This window comes from Dufourea novaeangliae, unplaced genomic scaffold (assembly GCF_001272555.1).
Source record: "Dufourea novaeangliae isolate 0120121106 unplaced genomic scaffold, ASM127255v1 scaffold109, whole genome shotgun sequence".
Lineage (NCBI taxonomy): Eukaryota > Metazoa > Arthropoda > Insecta > Hymenoptera > Halictidae > Dufourea > Dufourea novaeangliae.
Window position 1 is genome coordinate 1,365,573 of NW_015373997.1, and position 14,812 is coordinate 1,380,384.

General features: G+C 38.6%; 2 protein-coding genes across 2 annotated transcripts in view; one reads left to right on the forward strand and one right to left on the reverse strand.

The window, feature by feature from the left end:
* LOC107188064 (organic cation transporter protein-like) overlaps nt 1-877 on the forward strand; it is a 67,656-nt gene extending 66,779 nt beyond the window's left edge. The window contains exon 10 of the mRNA XM_015576304.1: nt 213-877. Coding sequence (XP_015431790.1) covers nt 213-309 — 97 coding nt within the window. The 3' untranslated portion in view covers nt 310-877. The remainder of the gene's footprint in view (nt 1-212) is intronic.
* A 3,037-nt stretch (nt 878-3,914) lies between these two features.
* On the reverse strand, nt 3,915-11,685 carry LOC107188019 (organic cation transporter protein-like). Its single transcript, XM_015576239.1, is given in 10 exon segments — nt 3,915-4,554; nt 4,831-5,006; nt 5,556-5,770; nt 5,965-6,089; nt 6,840-6,945; nt 7,053-7,245; nt 7,548-7,806; nt 9,233-9,428; nt 10,255-10,521; nt 11,417-11,685. Coding segments are annotated over 10 exon segments (1,767 nt in total). The 5' UTR covers nt 11,428-11,685; the 3' UTR covers nt 3,915-4,335.
* Between the last annotated feature and the right edge of the window lie 3,127 nt (nt 11,686-14,812).

Below are 14,812 nucleotides of genomic sequence, written 5' to 3' on the forward strand. Positions count from 1 at the left end.
ACTTCAAACAAGCCACGCCAGAAGATACTCCTAAAGATCCGAAACTTCAAGTAAACTTCGTACTTTCCTCTGTGAACAATAGTTCCATCCACTGCTTTGACCTCCCTCCCCCAACCAGCTAGAGATCCCTTAGTTCTTTCGAACTTCCCGTTCATCCTCACGAGCACGTAATTCGCCCTCGGTTACTCAAGTTTCCCGTGAAACTCTTCCAGGAGCAAGAAAGTGAAGAAGTCCTACCGGAAGAAGGAAGGTCTCTCGAATCCCGCGTTCGCCGGCAGCGTTCAGAAGATCGACTCCACCAGATTATAGCGACCGTATAACAGCGATTGGACGCGTCAAGCGGTGAAACTTGCCAAATTCCTTTGTAAATATAGTCATTAAAGTGCGTATGTGTGATGTTAGGTGTTAAGGTCCGCTGCGAGCGTGTCGGGAGGTGTTAAGGGGGGAGGTGGAACGCCTTTGGGAATCGCAGCGAAAGGGGTAAGAACGTTGGGATTCCGTATTGAGCACCATAAAGAACGATATATCGATCGCAAAACGTGTATCGAACGTAAACCAAAAAAAAGAAAAGAAACAAGATACGGTTCTTCGTCATGCCAGTGACTACAGATATAATAAAACTACGGATGGCATTGTTATCGATAGGTCATGGATTTTGCCTGAGAACCCCAGAGTGAAGTTAGGTCTCTATCACTAGATTGCGGATTTTTATGCAAAATGATATTTTTTAAAGCAATTCATACAGAAAAGAACAAATGTAGGAATTTCTTTCTTTTCTGAAGTATTATATTCGGTTCCAAATAAACCACAGAACTTATTGGATCTGATGAAAGTTTTGTCCTTTATTGTATATTACAGATCCCTATAGGCTATAAATGCATAAAATCTGCAGAGATTCTCGTCTGTACTATCACATACATCCATACGTATCTTACATGTATGCTGCAGTGCGAATGTGTTTCATACTCTTGTGGTAAAACAGAGCAAATGACACTCGTTCTCGAGGCACAGATTCCTGTCCCCTCGACAACAATGGCATCTTATTAAATCTGTAGTCACTGGTCATGCTGAGAAAACAAAACCTGTCGCAGTATTTTTATACTTTCCATTAGAACGTCGACGATCAACGTTCATCGAACATTCATCTGTGACACTTTTCTTCGACGATATGAATACCACCGAATTGTCGACTTGGAAAGTCGAGTACTCGCTCGACCAGGAAATTATTTTAAGAGACTCAAGCCCCGTCGTGTTTATTTGTAAGTAGTGCGCAATTAATTTGTCCAGAACGAAGCGTCCAGCTATCGTCGCGAATCGTCGACTCATTCGATCCCGTATATTCACGGGAATTCGTGATCCGTTCGAATCTTCGAACTGTGAGGTAGTTGTGTTTGTGTGTGAAAAATAAGAAAAAGTCTTCGTTGCCTGGAAAACAGAGATGTAGATAGAATGAAAAGGAATGAATGTCTGAAGAAAGTAAAATGGTGACCTAAAGCGTACTCTCTTTTTTTGATAGAGGGGCTCAGTGGAAATAGGCACATGCCACGTCTACATTGATTTTTAGATGTTTCTACCATCAACAACCTACACAGTTAAAAGCAGCAGTATCTAAGGGTGTCGTTCTGAGCTTTAAATAGTTAATATGATTAAATACTTGTTCGACAAATGTCGATTCATTCATAAAGAAGTATTATTTTATTATAATAATCGAAATTTCCACGTTTAAACAATTAAAAATCACGAAATACTTTTTTTTATCTTTTATTCGTTATTCGAAACTTTTTATCTAGATAATGAGTTTGCCCATTACTGTGTGGCAGGAACCGTTTCGTAAACATAAACATATTAAAATTCCTTAACATTGAAAGTGAACAATTAACAAGTAAAATAACGACAAGTTAATACCGAAATTCCTGAGGAAATTAATTTTCCTATAAGTAGTTGTGTAAACTTATAGTATTGTAGCCTTTGCCCCTTTTCTACTGAGACCCTCAATATCTGACAGCCAAACGAGCAGTATAGTTATTATACGTCTATGGAACCAACGATGATCCCGGACGCCGTGTAGGATCGCGTTAGAAAATCATTCGCGTACTTATGAGACTAGTCCCCGTTTTCAGGGCCCGTTACGACAACGTGTCGCATTTCCGTAGATTGGGTAGCGCGAGGTCCAATTATCGCGACCTGTTCGATGAAATCGGGGATTTTCGCGAGTACCATTTCCCCACCATAGAAAAATCCAAACTGTACATAATGATCGTTCGAACCTGCCCGCGTAGAGAATGAAACTCCTTCTAAGGATGAATCCATGTTCCGGGTTCGATCGTTCGACGCCTCGTGATTTAGGATCGCGCTAGAAAATACGTATGTACAACGAGACTCATCGACATGTACCAACTGTGTTGTATTTAAATCTAGACACATTTTAGCGATTTTAGTCGATCGTTCAGAGAGCATTGATAATTTGCAAATAAACATCTGTGAAGTATTTCTACATCGGACGAGTTCGAACTTCGTACAATTTGCATCTTGATATCCCTCTTTGTCTGGAGAATAGGGTGACCATTCGTCCTGGATTCTAGCTCTGCGTCCCACATTGGTACACGTTTTTCTATTGTATTTGTATTTGTTTCATGAAGTGTAATTTTTATTTTTTTTATTGTAAAATTACCCCTCCCCCTTCCTACCGGGCTTAATGTTCCGAATTGCACCGCAGAAAAAATGGTCACCCTATTGGAGAAAAGTAGTTAATCCTTAAAAAGCAATTGAACACGTTTAAAGATTTATTTATAATAGGTAAGTTTATTCCCCATATAGCACATGACGCCTTGGAGACGCCCATTTTACAACTATTTTAGGTCCAGGGCGCCTTTTGGGCCTCATCTGCTATCTGGGTCTTAAATAAGTTACATGTACAGCAACTTGAAATTTTTTTCTTGACTAAGATTTCTGAAATGATTTTTGATTACTTATTATAGCGTACTTGCGATAGTACTTCAAACTTGTTGACTAAGATTTCGGTTTATTAATAATTATTAGATAATCGATTCTTTCAGTGTGCTCGGTACATTCTGAGTCACGTGTGTACAATATGGCGGCTGAAGGAAGGTTGAACGGTGGAAAATCGTGAATGATTTCTCCATTATAATTGCAGTTATCGGTATAACAATGAAGAATTATTATCGTAATGGCACAATTTGCGATGTTAAATTATTCAATTACATGATAAATGAGACTATTTTCCTATAAAACGTGACGACTATTGTCTTTTGCGTTCTCGTTATACGCCAGTGGCTTTGGATAGTGAACTGTTCAGTAGTTGGCACTTCGTAAGCGGTACTGGTCTGTATTTTCTTTTAGTTAAATGCATCTGTAAATACTTTTCTCGTTCTGTTCTTCTCAACTCTGCAAAGATTTCTTTAACCAGAATTTTAGAAAAATAAATTTTATCTTCACCATTTCCCACACAGCATATGACGCCCAATGACGCCTTGAAGACGGCTTGAAGGTGCCTTAGACCTAAAACAGCCGTAAAATGGGGGTCTTCAAGGCGTCATATGCTATTTGGGTTTCGAAGACTATTTTCTCGTAGTCGGTCGATGACTAAAAAGTTTCACAGTGGATATCTACTATCTTCTACTAATTAAAAGAATTCAATTCTTATGGAATAAGAGTATACTAATTCATTATAATCGTGGCAATGAAATCAGAACTAAAAGATTCAATTAACAAAATAAAGTTGACCCTTAACTACAGACGACTCGTCTCAGAGACGAGTCTGAATCCCTTTCTTACTATCAGGACCCAGTGGAGAATTTTGGAAGCTATAGCGTTCGAGTATCTACAAGTGACAGTAAGTAAAACACTATTTCTATAACGGTAATGGAAAATAACATTCAGTTGGTTATTAAAAGTCTTATCAAACTAGGTCGTTAAATATCGTTGGGTTTAAAGTCTCGCAAGTGCCAGAGCTACTGAACACTCCAAGGTGCGTATATCACAAGACTCGGCGTTGGATTTAAAAGTATCCTTAAAATAGCGTCTAGAAGTAAACACTGAATAGGAACACAACTTATCAGCCATTCTCGCTCCGCGTATCGCTAGACAGGAACAATATTAAAAAATAAACTCTTAAAATACACAAGTAAAATACAAAGAGTAACAGTAAACGCGAATGTGAATTCGGATCCTCGGTATATATCACGAATTCGCATAACATCGTCGGGCTAATGTGCTAGAATTTTACCTATCGTTAGACGAAACGCGATCCTTCGCCTTTTTTTTTTTTTTACCTCATCGCGTTCTCTGTTAAAATACCCGGAATGAATTAGATAATTATCGTTCGCAAGATTGGTAATGCCGTGGTCGTTCGAACTCTGATTTTTGATGAGATGGTAACGACCAGAAGTTCTGGTCTTTCCCGAAATCCTCGCCCTGGTTGATGGTCTGAGGAAGATTGTAACCAAGAGTTTCCGGTAGAAAGATGACAAACACGGCGCCCATAAAGGACACTGCGCTGATTATCAGCATTGGAAAACCTTCCCAAACTTTTGCCTGGTCGAACAAAAATTATAGAACTTATTAATGACTACGGAAGTACGTAATGTAAAATGTCTAATTCAATTCGTGACTTTCATTTTGTCGTCGATAATCTTCGTGCACGGTTCAGTAAACTATTGTATCGCTATTTCTTCGTCGAATCGTTTTACTAATTTCTATAATGAAAAATATAATTAAGAATCATATATAGGCTTTGGGTAAAATTAACCCCGAACAGTGCACGAGGGTTGAATAAATAAATTTGTACGCGGAAGAGACAGAATTATTTACCGAGTCGATTATATAAGGGGCTAAAGTGTGCGCAATAATGCCGAAAATATGGATCAGCGATACACCCTGTGATCTAACAGGTGTCGGCAAGAGTTCCGCTGCGTATTGGAGGCCAATGTTCGCCGCCATGTTGAGACAGAATCGTGACATCACTGACATCGCCAATTTCGCGGCCGCTGGAAAAGTGAATTCGAAAATAGTACATGAAATTCAACTAGAATCTTATTCTAAAAATATTATCGAACAATTATCTCTTACTAATAGAACCCTGTCAAAATTTCAGTAAATCCAAACGATAAAGTATTCGAAAGCCTATTCCTATCCCCCCGTCAATTTCAATTTACCGCAACGCCATGTTTACGTGAAATGACGGGAAGACATGTCGAATTCAAATTAAATTCACGGACGAATTCCTCGGTACGTCTGATATTTTGTGTTCTTAAGCTTGGTAATATCGGGTCGAATCACTAATAAATTTCGTTGTACACTTAGAAAATTCTCTGAATAATAATTAACTATCGAGAATAAAGAAGAAAAATGAAATTCAATTAGATTCACTTAAATAATGGTCGAGAATGTGCCATAAATTTAATGTTAACTGGAAAGCATCTTGGACTGCATGAATTTCAGCAAAGGGTACGGAAGTTATTTTTTACTGAATCTAATAGTTCGATGCTTGTCGATGTTAAAGGATTTTTGATATCTATAACATGCTTTACGCTTACTGGATTGTAGTATGAGCTCGGCAATGCTGAGGAGGCAGGTGATCGCCAGCGTGAGAAATCCACAGAGTCTACGGCCCCATCGGTCCAGCAACAGCGTCAGCAATAAACCAGCCGGAAGTTCCGTGGAACAAGCGATGGAGAACGACATGAACACCGAACTCTGAAGAAGCTTCAACGAGTAAATATGGCCGTCGAACGCGATCACTGTGAGACACCTGCAAATACGATACAACGGTCATTCTGTCGATCATTCTATTGTTCGCTACAGACTCCTCTCGATTATCGTCCCGAAGCGTCAGGACAATAATGTTATAGGGAGAAATGCTTCAGTGATGCAGTGGTTGGGATAACGCCTGGACAATAATCGTGTAGAACAAGCCAGACGATAATCGAGAAGAGTCTGTATAACGGTTTTTTTCATTGTACTTTCCAGAATAGAGCCAGAAGGATGGTGTTTCTTGCCAGTCGGGGTGTTTTGAAGAGATCGAACACCGTCGCGGTTTCACGGACCCTGCTTGAAGTTTCCAGATTTCCCTGAAATAATTATACTACTAGCCTGAATTCAAAAAGGTATCGAACGATTTATTTTTACAGCACCATTTCGGATTTTATTCAAATTTGAATGGGTTGTGGTCCTTAGCTATATATGTATAAACGTATCGTGAAAGATTTTTGAAAATTTAGAAAATTATTGATTTTACAACTTTTTGAAATTTAGGATCAACCTTTTTTCCATATATTATAACTATTGAACTAACAAACTAATCAAAATGAGCTTTGTGGGTACTCACAGTGGAGACAACAACGTACCAAATAAAAATTCTTTCAGTTAAATATGTTTTAACCACTTATTTTGCAATTATTTTAAACAAATGCCCTGTTTTTATAACAAAGAACTATTTAAAAATTATTTCTTAAAAATTAATTTTTAATTAATCATTTTTTTAGTTAGAATTTCTCGCAGGGCATAACTATACCAGAAAGAACTTACTTAGGTTTTGCAGGTATTAATCGGTTTCACGCCGATGTTAATAGAAGGAATAAATTGTCCTTTCATTATTGTTTTTGAATATTAGAATATGAATTTTTGTGAGCATAATTATAGAGAGGAGATACTGCATCGATAAATGAATAGGTTCTTTGCAATATTCGATGATGTTCTCTTTGATTAATGGGTAGGTACTCAAGAACCTAGTAATAATTGAATGTCACTGGATCATAGAAACATTATTACTGAAAATATTCTATTGGCGTTGTTCGAAACAATGATCTATATACACTTACAACAAAAACTTCGTAGATGCGCGGATCCGGCTTCCTCTGGTTGATCCTGGCTATTCTTCGCAGTTTCTCAAGAACCTTGTCCATTTGCCCGTTAGAAACGTACCATCTTATACAAAGGAAATTAAATATACATTTGTATTCCATTTAGAGAAATCAGCTAAACAATCTAAGGGATGGACAGTTTCAATGGTCGAAAGTAAATAATTCGCTTACCGGGCACTCTCTGGGAGAATCCATGGCGTGATGAACACAGACAGGAGGGGCAAGGCGCTTACGTAAGTGAAATATCTCCAGTTTGAAATATAGTAGGCTATCCAGGGCAAAATGGTGCTGGCTATGGCGAAATATATACCGAACGCGATATTAACGACTAGGGTGCGCTTCGAGACTGCCATATACTCCAAAACTGTAAAACAATTAATTGTTGAATTATTCTGAAAAAAAAAAAAAATAACACCATCTCCGAAACGGAAAAAATTGCGTTCGATTAAACAGAGGCAATTGCATCACTGGCCTGTCCAAAACAACCGTCTTTCGCAAGATCCAGCCATTTCAGGTGTTATCGTTGCAATTGTTTACGTTAAGAGTGCGTTGATCTCGCGGTAATTTTAACCGTTTAATCTTTCACGCAAACAGAATCGTCACTCGTGCTAATTCGACCTGTCTGGTCGAACTCGACGGGGTTTTCGATTTCATTCAGACTCTCACCGATTATCAGGGGAATGTTGATACAGTTGTCGAACGCCAATCCGGTGATGAACCTGCTGGCCGAGAATGTCCAGAAGCTGTTCGCGTTCGCGGTCGCGATCGAGCTTAGAAGGGCGAGCCCGTTGCAGATCATCAGCGCAGGGATGCGACCCTTGTGATCGGCGATCCAACCGACCAGGAAACCGCCCACGATCGAACCGCAGAAGAAGATCGCCTGGGCCGTTGACACAAGGTATTCTCGCTCGCATACCCAATCTAGCTAATCACGAAGCCGTAAGGTATCAATGACGAGAAGAATTATTAGAAAATGTATATTTTTCCTTTTTTTTTTTTTGTTTTCCTCGGATCTCTACAGTCCCTGGCCAAAAAAAATTGAGCCACCCATATTTAAAAGGCCAGAACGTAATTTAAGAATAATTTTTATTGACTACTAAAATATGTATATACGTATATATACGCACTTTAGTATTTAATACAAATTATTATTAAAATATGTTCTGACCTTTTAATTCTACAATTACCGCGAAAAGTTTGGAAAATTATGTGTGGCCCTAATTTTTTGCCCAGAGATTGTATACTGTTTTAAATATATATACACGGGAATCAGGAAGGGTTAATAATAAAATCAATTTCTTAACTAAAAAATGACATCTGTATACACCGAACGAACGTGTAACAAGTTAAGCGTAATAATTCTTCGAAAATTAATTGCTTTAGCATTTTCGGTCACACCGAACGACGTAGTCCATTTATGAATGTCTCTACATTTCTTTTTTTTTTTTCATTTTACGTTGGTGAACTGTGGAAAACAACATTCTCGTTTGATTAATATGTAATCGTAAAACTGATATACGACTTGTAAGTGTTTGGCTGAGCAGTACAGGGGAAACAATAAAACCAATGGGTAAGATAGTTCGACAGTGTGACGAAAGAAAAACGTGATTAAATGTACTGCCTCTGTGGGCATGAATGAGAAACAAATATCATATAACTGTACGCTCTTTCGTAATCGATATAATTTGAATATTATCGAAGATAATAACTCGTGCTGCCCGGTGTAGACATATTTTCAAATGATGAGTGAACTCGTCCGCCCCGATTATCAGTTTAAATACGGCTACAGAAATATTAATTTACAGAAACATCCATAGATCAGAAAGCTTAGGAACGCAATATCAATTTTCAATATAATTTAAAACCATGAAGTTTCAGTTTTCGTGTTCATTCTGTCGGTTGTTTAACACTCTAATTTTACAATTACTGAAATTATAATTAGTACTTTTAACTAAATTTATTTTAGCTTTTAATTTACTATACATTTCATGCTATACTATACCTATATTACTATGTTATACAATTTAATTTAGTAAACACTCAATGCTCATTTCTAGTGTAAACACTTAACCGAAGGATAATTAACCTCTTGAAGGATGCTGACACGTATGTGTACGTTTAGTTTTTTTTTTAATCGAAGTGTCATTCGGAATCTGTAATTAAATATTTAATAGGAAGTTCCCTAACAGAAAAGGATACTCTACCAATTGATTGTCGTTAATATTTATAAATATATTTTAACTAAATACAGCCGAGGGATAAGGAAAATATTCTTTCGAGTCTTACTAAATTCGTCCCTGAAGAGGTTGATCTAATTACGAAACATGAAAAATATTCGAAAGATACTTCACCTCAGTACCCACGCTGGCGTATGGGATCTGTGTATAATTATACTCCCAACTGGTGCATGGGGTGGTTCGATTGGCCCATAATTGAACTGAACGCGGATCCTCGCCGGACTTTAGAAGCTCCGTGAAGTTCACGTCCTTGCGGAGACACCGATCGTAATAAGGATACTCGTTCGACGGTGGAATTGCTATTTGAATCCTAAACATTACAATAAATCAGAACTTTAAGGAATGTCATTGTTAGAAATGGACTTAAACTACTTTTAAAAAAAAAGAAACGTTTATGCAATTCCCACTGGACAGTCAAACGTCTTTCGACTAATTCGTGAGAATATTGTTACATATTTAGGGAAGACTCGGGACAAACGACATACGAAAAGGATGTAACAATTGTTATAAAACAATTGCCAATGGACCAACAATCGTCTCCTTCCATCTTTATGCACTAATTTCATTTGCCTACCGCCTTAGTTGTCCCCAAGAGGCAACAGTAAGTAATTTTCTTAATAAGACTATCCTATTGGAATAATATACCAAAAGTAAGTTTATATTTTATCTTTTAATTGTATATGTATCTTTCTGTTTCAATTCCATACAATACTTTGCAATTTTTAGTATTATGTTTATGTCTATCTATAGAATAAATAAAACCTTTCTATTAATTGTTTCTTTTCAAATTAGATACGGTGTTGTAATTGTCTCTAGGGGTAAGGACAAATTGAACAAAAGAATTTGTAGAAAATTTTACAAAATGTAAAAGTTGCACACTCAGAAAGACAAATTATTACATTTGTCCCTGGTTCCTCTAATTTGCCTTTCTTATTGTAAACATAAAAAGAAGACACGATCATCATCCATCCACAGGTGAAAGTGGCTTTAACTAATTTTTTACACCACTTTAATAACAAAACGGCTTACTTAATGACACCGGAGAAAAAAATATATATATATATATAATTGTTAAGAATATTCTGTTCCTGACATGTTTCATTCCAACAATTGAATTTGATCGAAAGGAAGCCCACCTGTCCTCCTGGGTGAAATTCGAGCCCATCAGCTCGTCGATTTTGCACCAATGTTCCGCTGGTATGATCGTTATGAAGAACTGCGAGAAATATAGAAACGCGTAAATCATTCCGTAGGGCAGCAACGAGAACAGAAGCAGCCATTGGTATCTGCCGTAATCGCCGACGTACGGCAAAACATCGTCGAACGTTTCCAGTTTCGGCCTCAGTGCCGTCCGTTCGGTCGGCTTTATGGAATTGCTCAAATTCATCGCGTTCTTCATCTCTCTACAACAGAAAACGAAAAATTATTCCCTCGAACCGACCGAATTTCGAAGAACTAAATTCCCTCTAAAACGTTGCTAATCAACACATTTCGAATTCAACTTCAATTTTACGATTAGACCGCAGATATTTATGCATTTTCAGCAGATTTTCAACTGCAGAACGAAGTATAATATAAAATTTAACACTCGAACCACCGAAGCAATCAAAATGCCTCGTTAGAACATTCTTATACCGATGATTAAACTGTTACAACAAATATAATTTTCTTGGATCTTTCGCAATTTTCATTGGAATATAACAAATGGCGAAATTAATGTATAAGTTGAAATGTCTTTAAAAGTTCGTCATATTTATCGAGCCGATAGAAATAGATATAAATTTATCATCGATAGTTTTATTGTTCATAAAGCCTGATAAGATTTACGTGTTATTACAAACATAATAAAGCATTTAAAGCCTGAAATCAATTCTACCTGATTCGAATTTTTGACTTAACATTCAAAATCTGCGAATTGACATAAACATCCGCAGTCTGGTTACGATCGTTACTAAATTCAGCGCTGATCTATCAAGGTGATCTAACGGATCTTTCAAAATATATTATCTTTTATGTGGTAATTACTTATTAACTCATGCGTTTATTAAGCTCACAAGAAATGAATAGCTGGACAGAACGAATCCAGGTTATCATTGTTTCTCTCGTTTGCTAGAGACTACACGTCACAGAATTGGCATTAGTTACACAAATATATCATTCGGAGCACGGTTCAAAGATACGAATAACAGATCAGCCATTTATTTCTCACCAGCTAATAATAATTATTAATAGGTGAAGGGAGGGCCCGATAAAATGTCCAATACAATTTATTCTCGCGACCAAGAACACTAATCTCACCGAGCAGTCATCTCTCGCGGAAATCCGATCGACCAACGTTTGAAAAGTGTCTTTGGCCGAAGAAACGTATTTTCGGTCCGGTTAGAAGTTCAAACGATAACAATTGACTGGAAACACTGTGGACCAAAGTCCAGCTCGAGACTGTCTCGTTCCTTTCGTTTTCCGATCGTCTTAAACGATACCGTTAACTGCACAACGTAAGCGTCTCGTAGTGCCGTCCAATTGTTGTGTGCCTGGGATCAAGTGGTTTGTGACACGCGACTACGTTGGAATTGAATTGTAAACGTGCCACGGCGCGGCGTCGCGACCAATGTGTCCCGACCGATGTCGATGAATCGAACGACGCGAGTGTCGGGAGATTGCTCGGAGTAGGGATTATTCGGAACGTCGGTTCTAATGTTAATGATACCGTTACCGATCAATGGAAGAAACCATCAAATCGACACCGGCGTCTAGGGGTCACGAGTCGGAGGATCGTGTGATAGATCGAAGGATTAACGGGGAGAGAACACTTGTCCGAAGTAACATACCGGGGATTTCATTACATTGTCAATATTTACGTCGTTAAGGAATTAATAACACTGATTTCCTCTAGTTTTTAATTGTTCTGTAACTTCATTATATTTCGAAACTGAGAAAAGTGAGTTTAATGTTTACGAGGTTTAATATTGTAGAAGCAGGAAAATAGTGAAATAATGAAACAGACTGTAATATCATTTACAAAATGGCTATTTGTTACGATATTTAACAAAATTTTATCTTATTGGTTACTTTCCGAATATTATACGTCGAATTGAGCGACACACGATACTCTAATTGTTTCGAACAGTGTACAATGATCACTTATCAGCAGAACAACCTGTTACTATTAAACATCTACGTCTACCACTCTGAATCAAATAACAAAACCATCATTCCCAAATCGTCGAACCACAGAACGAACCCTATTCTACGATCCCATGAACCGAACACGCGTTAATGTCTACGAGAAAAAGGAACAGAACCACACCGATACATATCGATCATTTAGCTCCAACAACAACACAACTAAAAATTACCAATTTTTGAGTTATCAGTATAGAAAAGAAAACATTTACTGTTTCTACTTTCTATCGGTTAAATCCATGAAGTGAGCTTCGAAAACTCACCACGTCACTATAATATCATTAATTCGTACAAAACAATACCGATCGAAACATTCGAACTCGAATAGTCCTAAAATCGTGATTGTTCGTTACGTCGTTATCGCCAACAAATGATACATCCAGAACGAAACAGTTACGTTCACGAACACCATCTTAAAACCCTTACGGTTCTCGCTGTCGACGAATCGGTCCTTGAATCTTCAAAAGGATCTTTCACCTCGACGTATTAATTAGACACTCTTGTCGGCCAGGCCCCTTAATTCCCGGGGTAATTAACACTCGATTACGCAACGAAACGCGACGAAAGCGTTAACGATCGAAGTGCACACCTGTCGACGAAGATGGCAATCCGCGGGAAACGATAACGAACGTCGTCGTTTAATTAGTATCAATTGGCGCCCGACACCAGACGAAACGTCTCCGGGTAAATCAGCGTGGTCGTGTTGGTTCGGCCGGCCGACGGAGAATTTTCCCGTCGTCAAGCGAACCGTTGAGTCTCCCCTTCTTCAACATCGACGCGTCCCGTCGTCGATGAACGAGGATCGGCTAATTAGAGGGACGATCGAAGCTTATGAAATCTGAAGAAACTCGCGCGCAAGATCCGACTGTCGCGAGGCCTTGCAGCGATATGACGGGGAGGCACAAATCGGCTCGAATGTCGGTGATATAGAAAGCTAGACAGGCGAAGACAGACGCGATATTCGATGACACGCGCGTGTGTGTGGTCGCCAATAAGAGAAAGATGGTGGAAAAAAAACGGGGAGACAGAAGGAGAGGAAGTAGGTGTCCTCCGGGGTGTGTGGCGGACCGGCAAGTAATTTCGCACGCGTCTCGTATCGCGACCCGCGGGGACCACGTGTTCACCAATGCCACCGTTCCGGTCACTTTGGTCCCTGTTCGTTCGAGTCGTGTTAGTGTTCTTTTCCCGTTTTTGGGGAAACGGTATGTGTGCATCATATTGAGATACGGAAGATGAGATTGGGAAAGGAAAGGAGGACTGTCAGGTGGAGATAAAGTATATTAGTACGTTCGAATCGAACTGGATAGTTTCGAACATTCCATAAATAGTTCAAAAAAGTAAAGCGATATTTTTTCGACTCGAATCCAAACGGAACAGGTTCGACGCAAATATACTCGAGCCCTCGTCGAGTAGGTTCGAGACTTTTATGAGTACAGACTCATCGCGATTATCGTCCCGAACTCAGGTCCACGCTGAGACAATAATCTTGTAGGGAGAAATGTTTCAGACCTTCGTAAATTCTTTTCTTGCCCGAAGCCCGAGCCTCGGCAATAAACGTGGAGGGGCAAAAAAGTATGCGTTTGACAGATTCCCCACCTCCCTGCGGTGATTGGGATAACGCGTGGACAATAATCGTGTAGAACAAGCCAGACAATAATCGAGAGGAGTTTATACTTCGATCAGAAGTTGTCTATTCTTTGCAGTTGTATGTTGGTTTGCGAAAATTATATATAAATGGTCCACATTACTTTTATTTACCCATATCTTTTTTAGCAAAATTAATTCGTTAAAAGTTAAATGCCCGATACAATGAATGACAAAATAACAAAATTTTAATTATCAATGCAGTGGGGTATACTGCAACGAACGATGTTACAACGAACGAATATATTGTGAAATTACAAATGCAAATAAATACGATCGGCCATTCTGCCGGTTGTCCCAGTCCACCTTCATTACCACGATAAAGAAACAACTGACGATGTTAAAAGTCGTGAATAATATTAGAGCAGTGATGGGCAACCCAGCGACCGCCAAACCAAGAATGAAAATTTCGACGAGAAATGTATGAAACTATTCGATATGAAGCTTTCAACATCGTACTGAAGATTTACAAGTTACACGAAGAAATTAGTCAATTTCTCTAAATTTTCAAAAGTTTTCCACGTTTATCCACCGATCGAAGAAAATATGCGTTTAACGTCGGTAGTTCTAGTGTTAAATTCGACTGTTCGAGTCAATTTTAGTTCGCTCGAAACTATTTACATAACATTCAACGCGACAGTACGATAACAACATATACTCAACCTTGATCCATCGCATGTTCCCACGTGTCTGTCCATTTAAACCGGAACACCGAACAGCAAAAAAATGGTGATAATTCACTGATAAGGTCCAGTAACGTAGCGGGATTACACGAATGACGAATGAATGAAGGGAAACAGGCGCCTCGGGTTCTTGATATTTCTTAGCTTTGGATCGAGAAATTTAACGGTCCGCGACATTGAACGT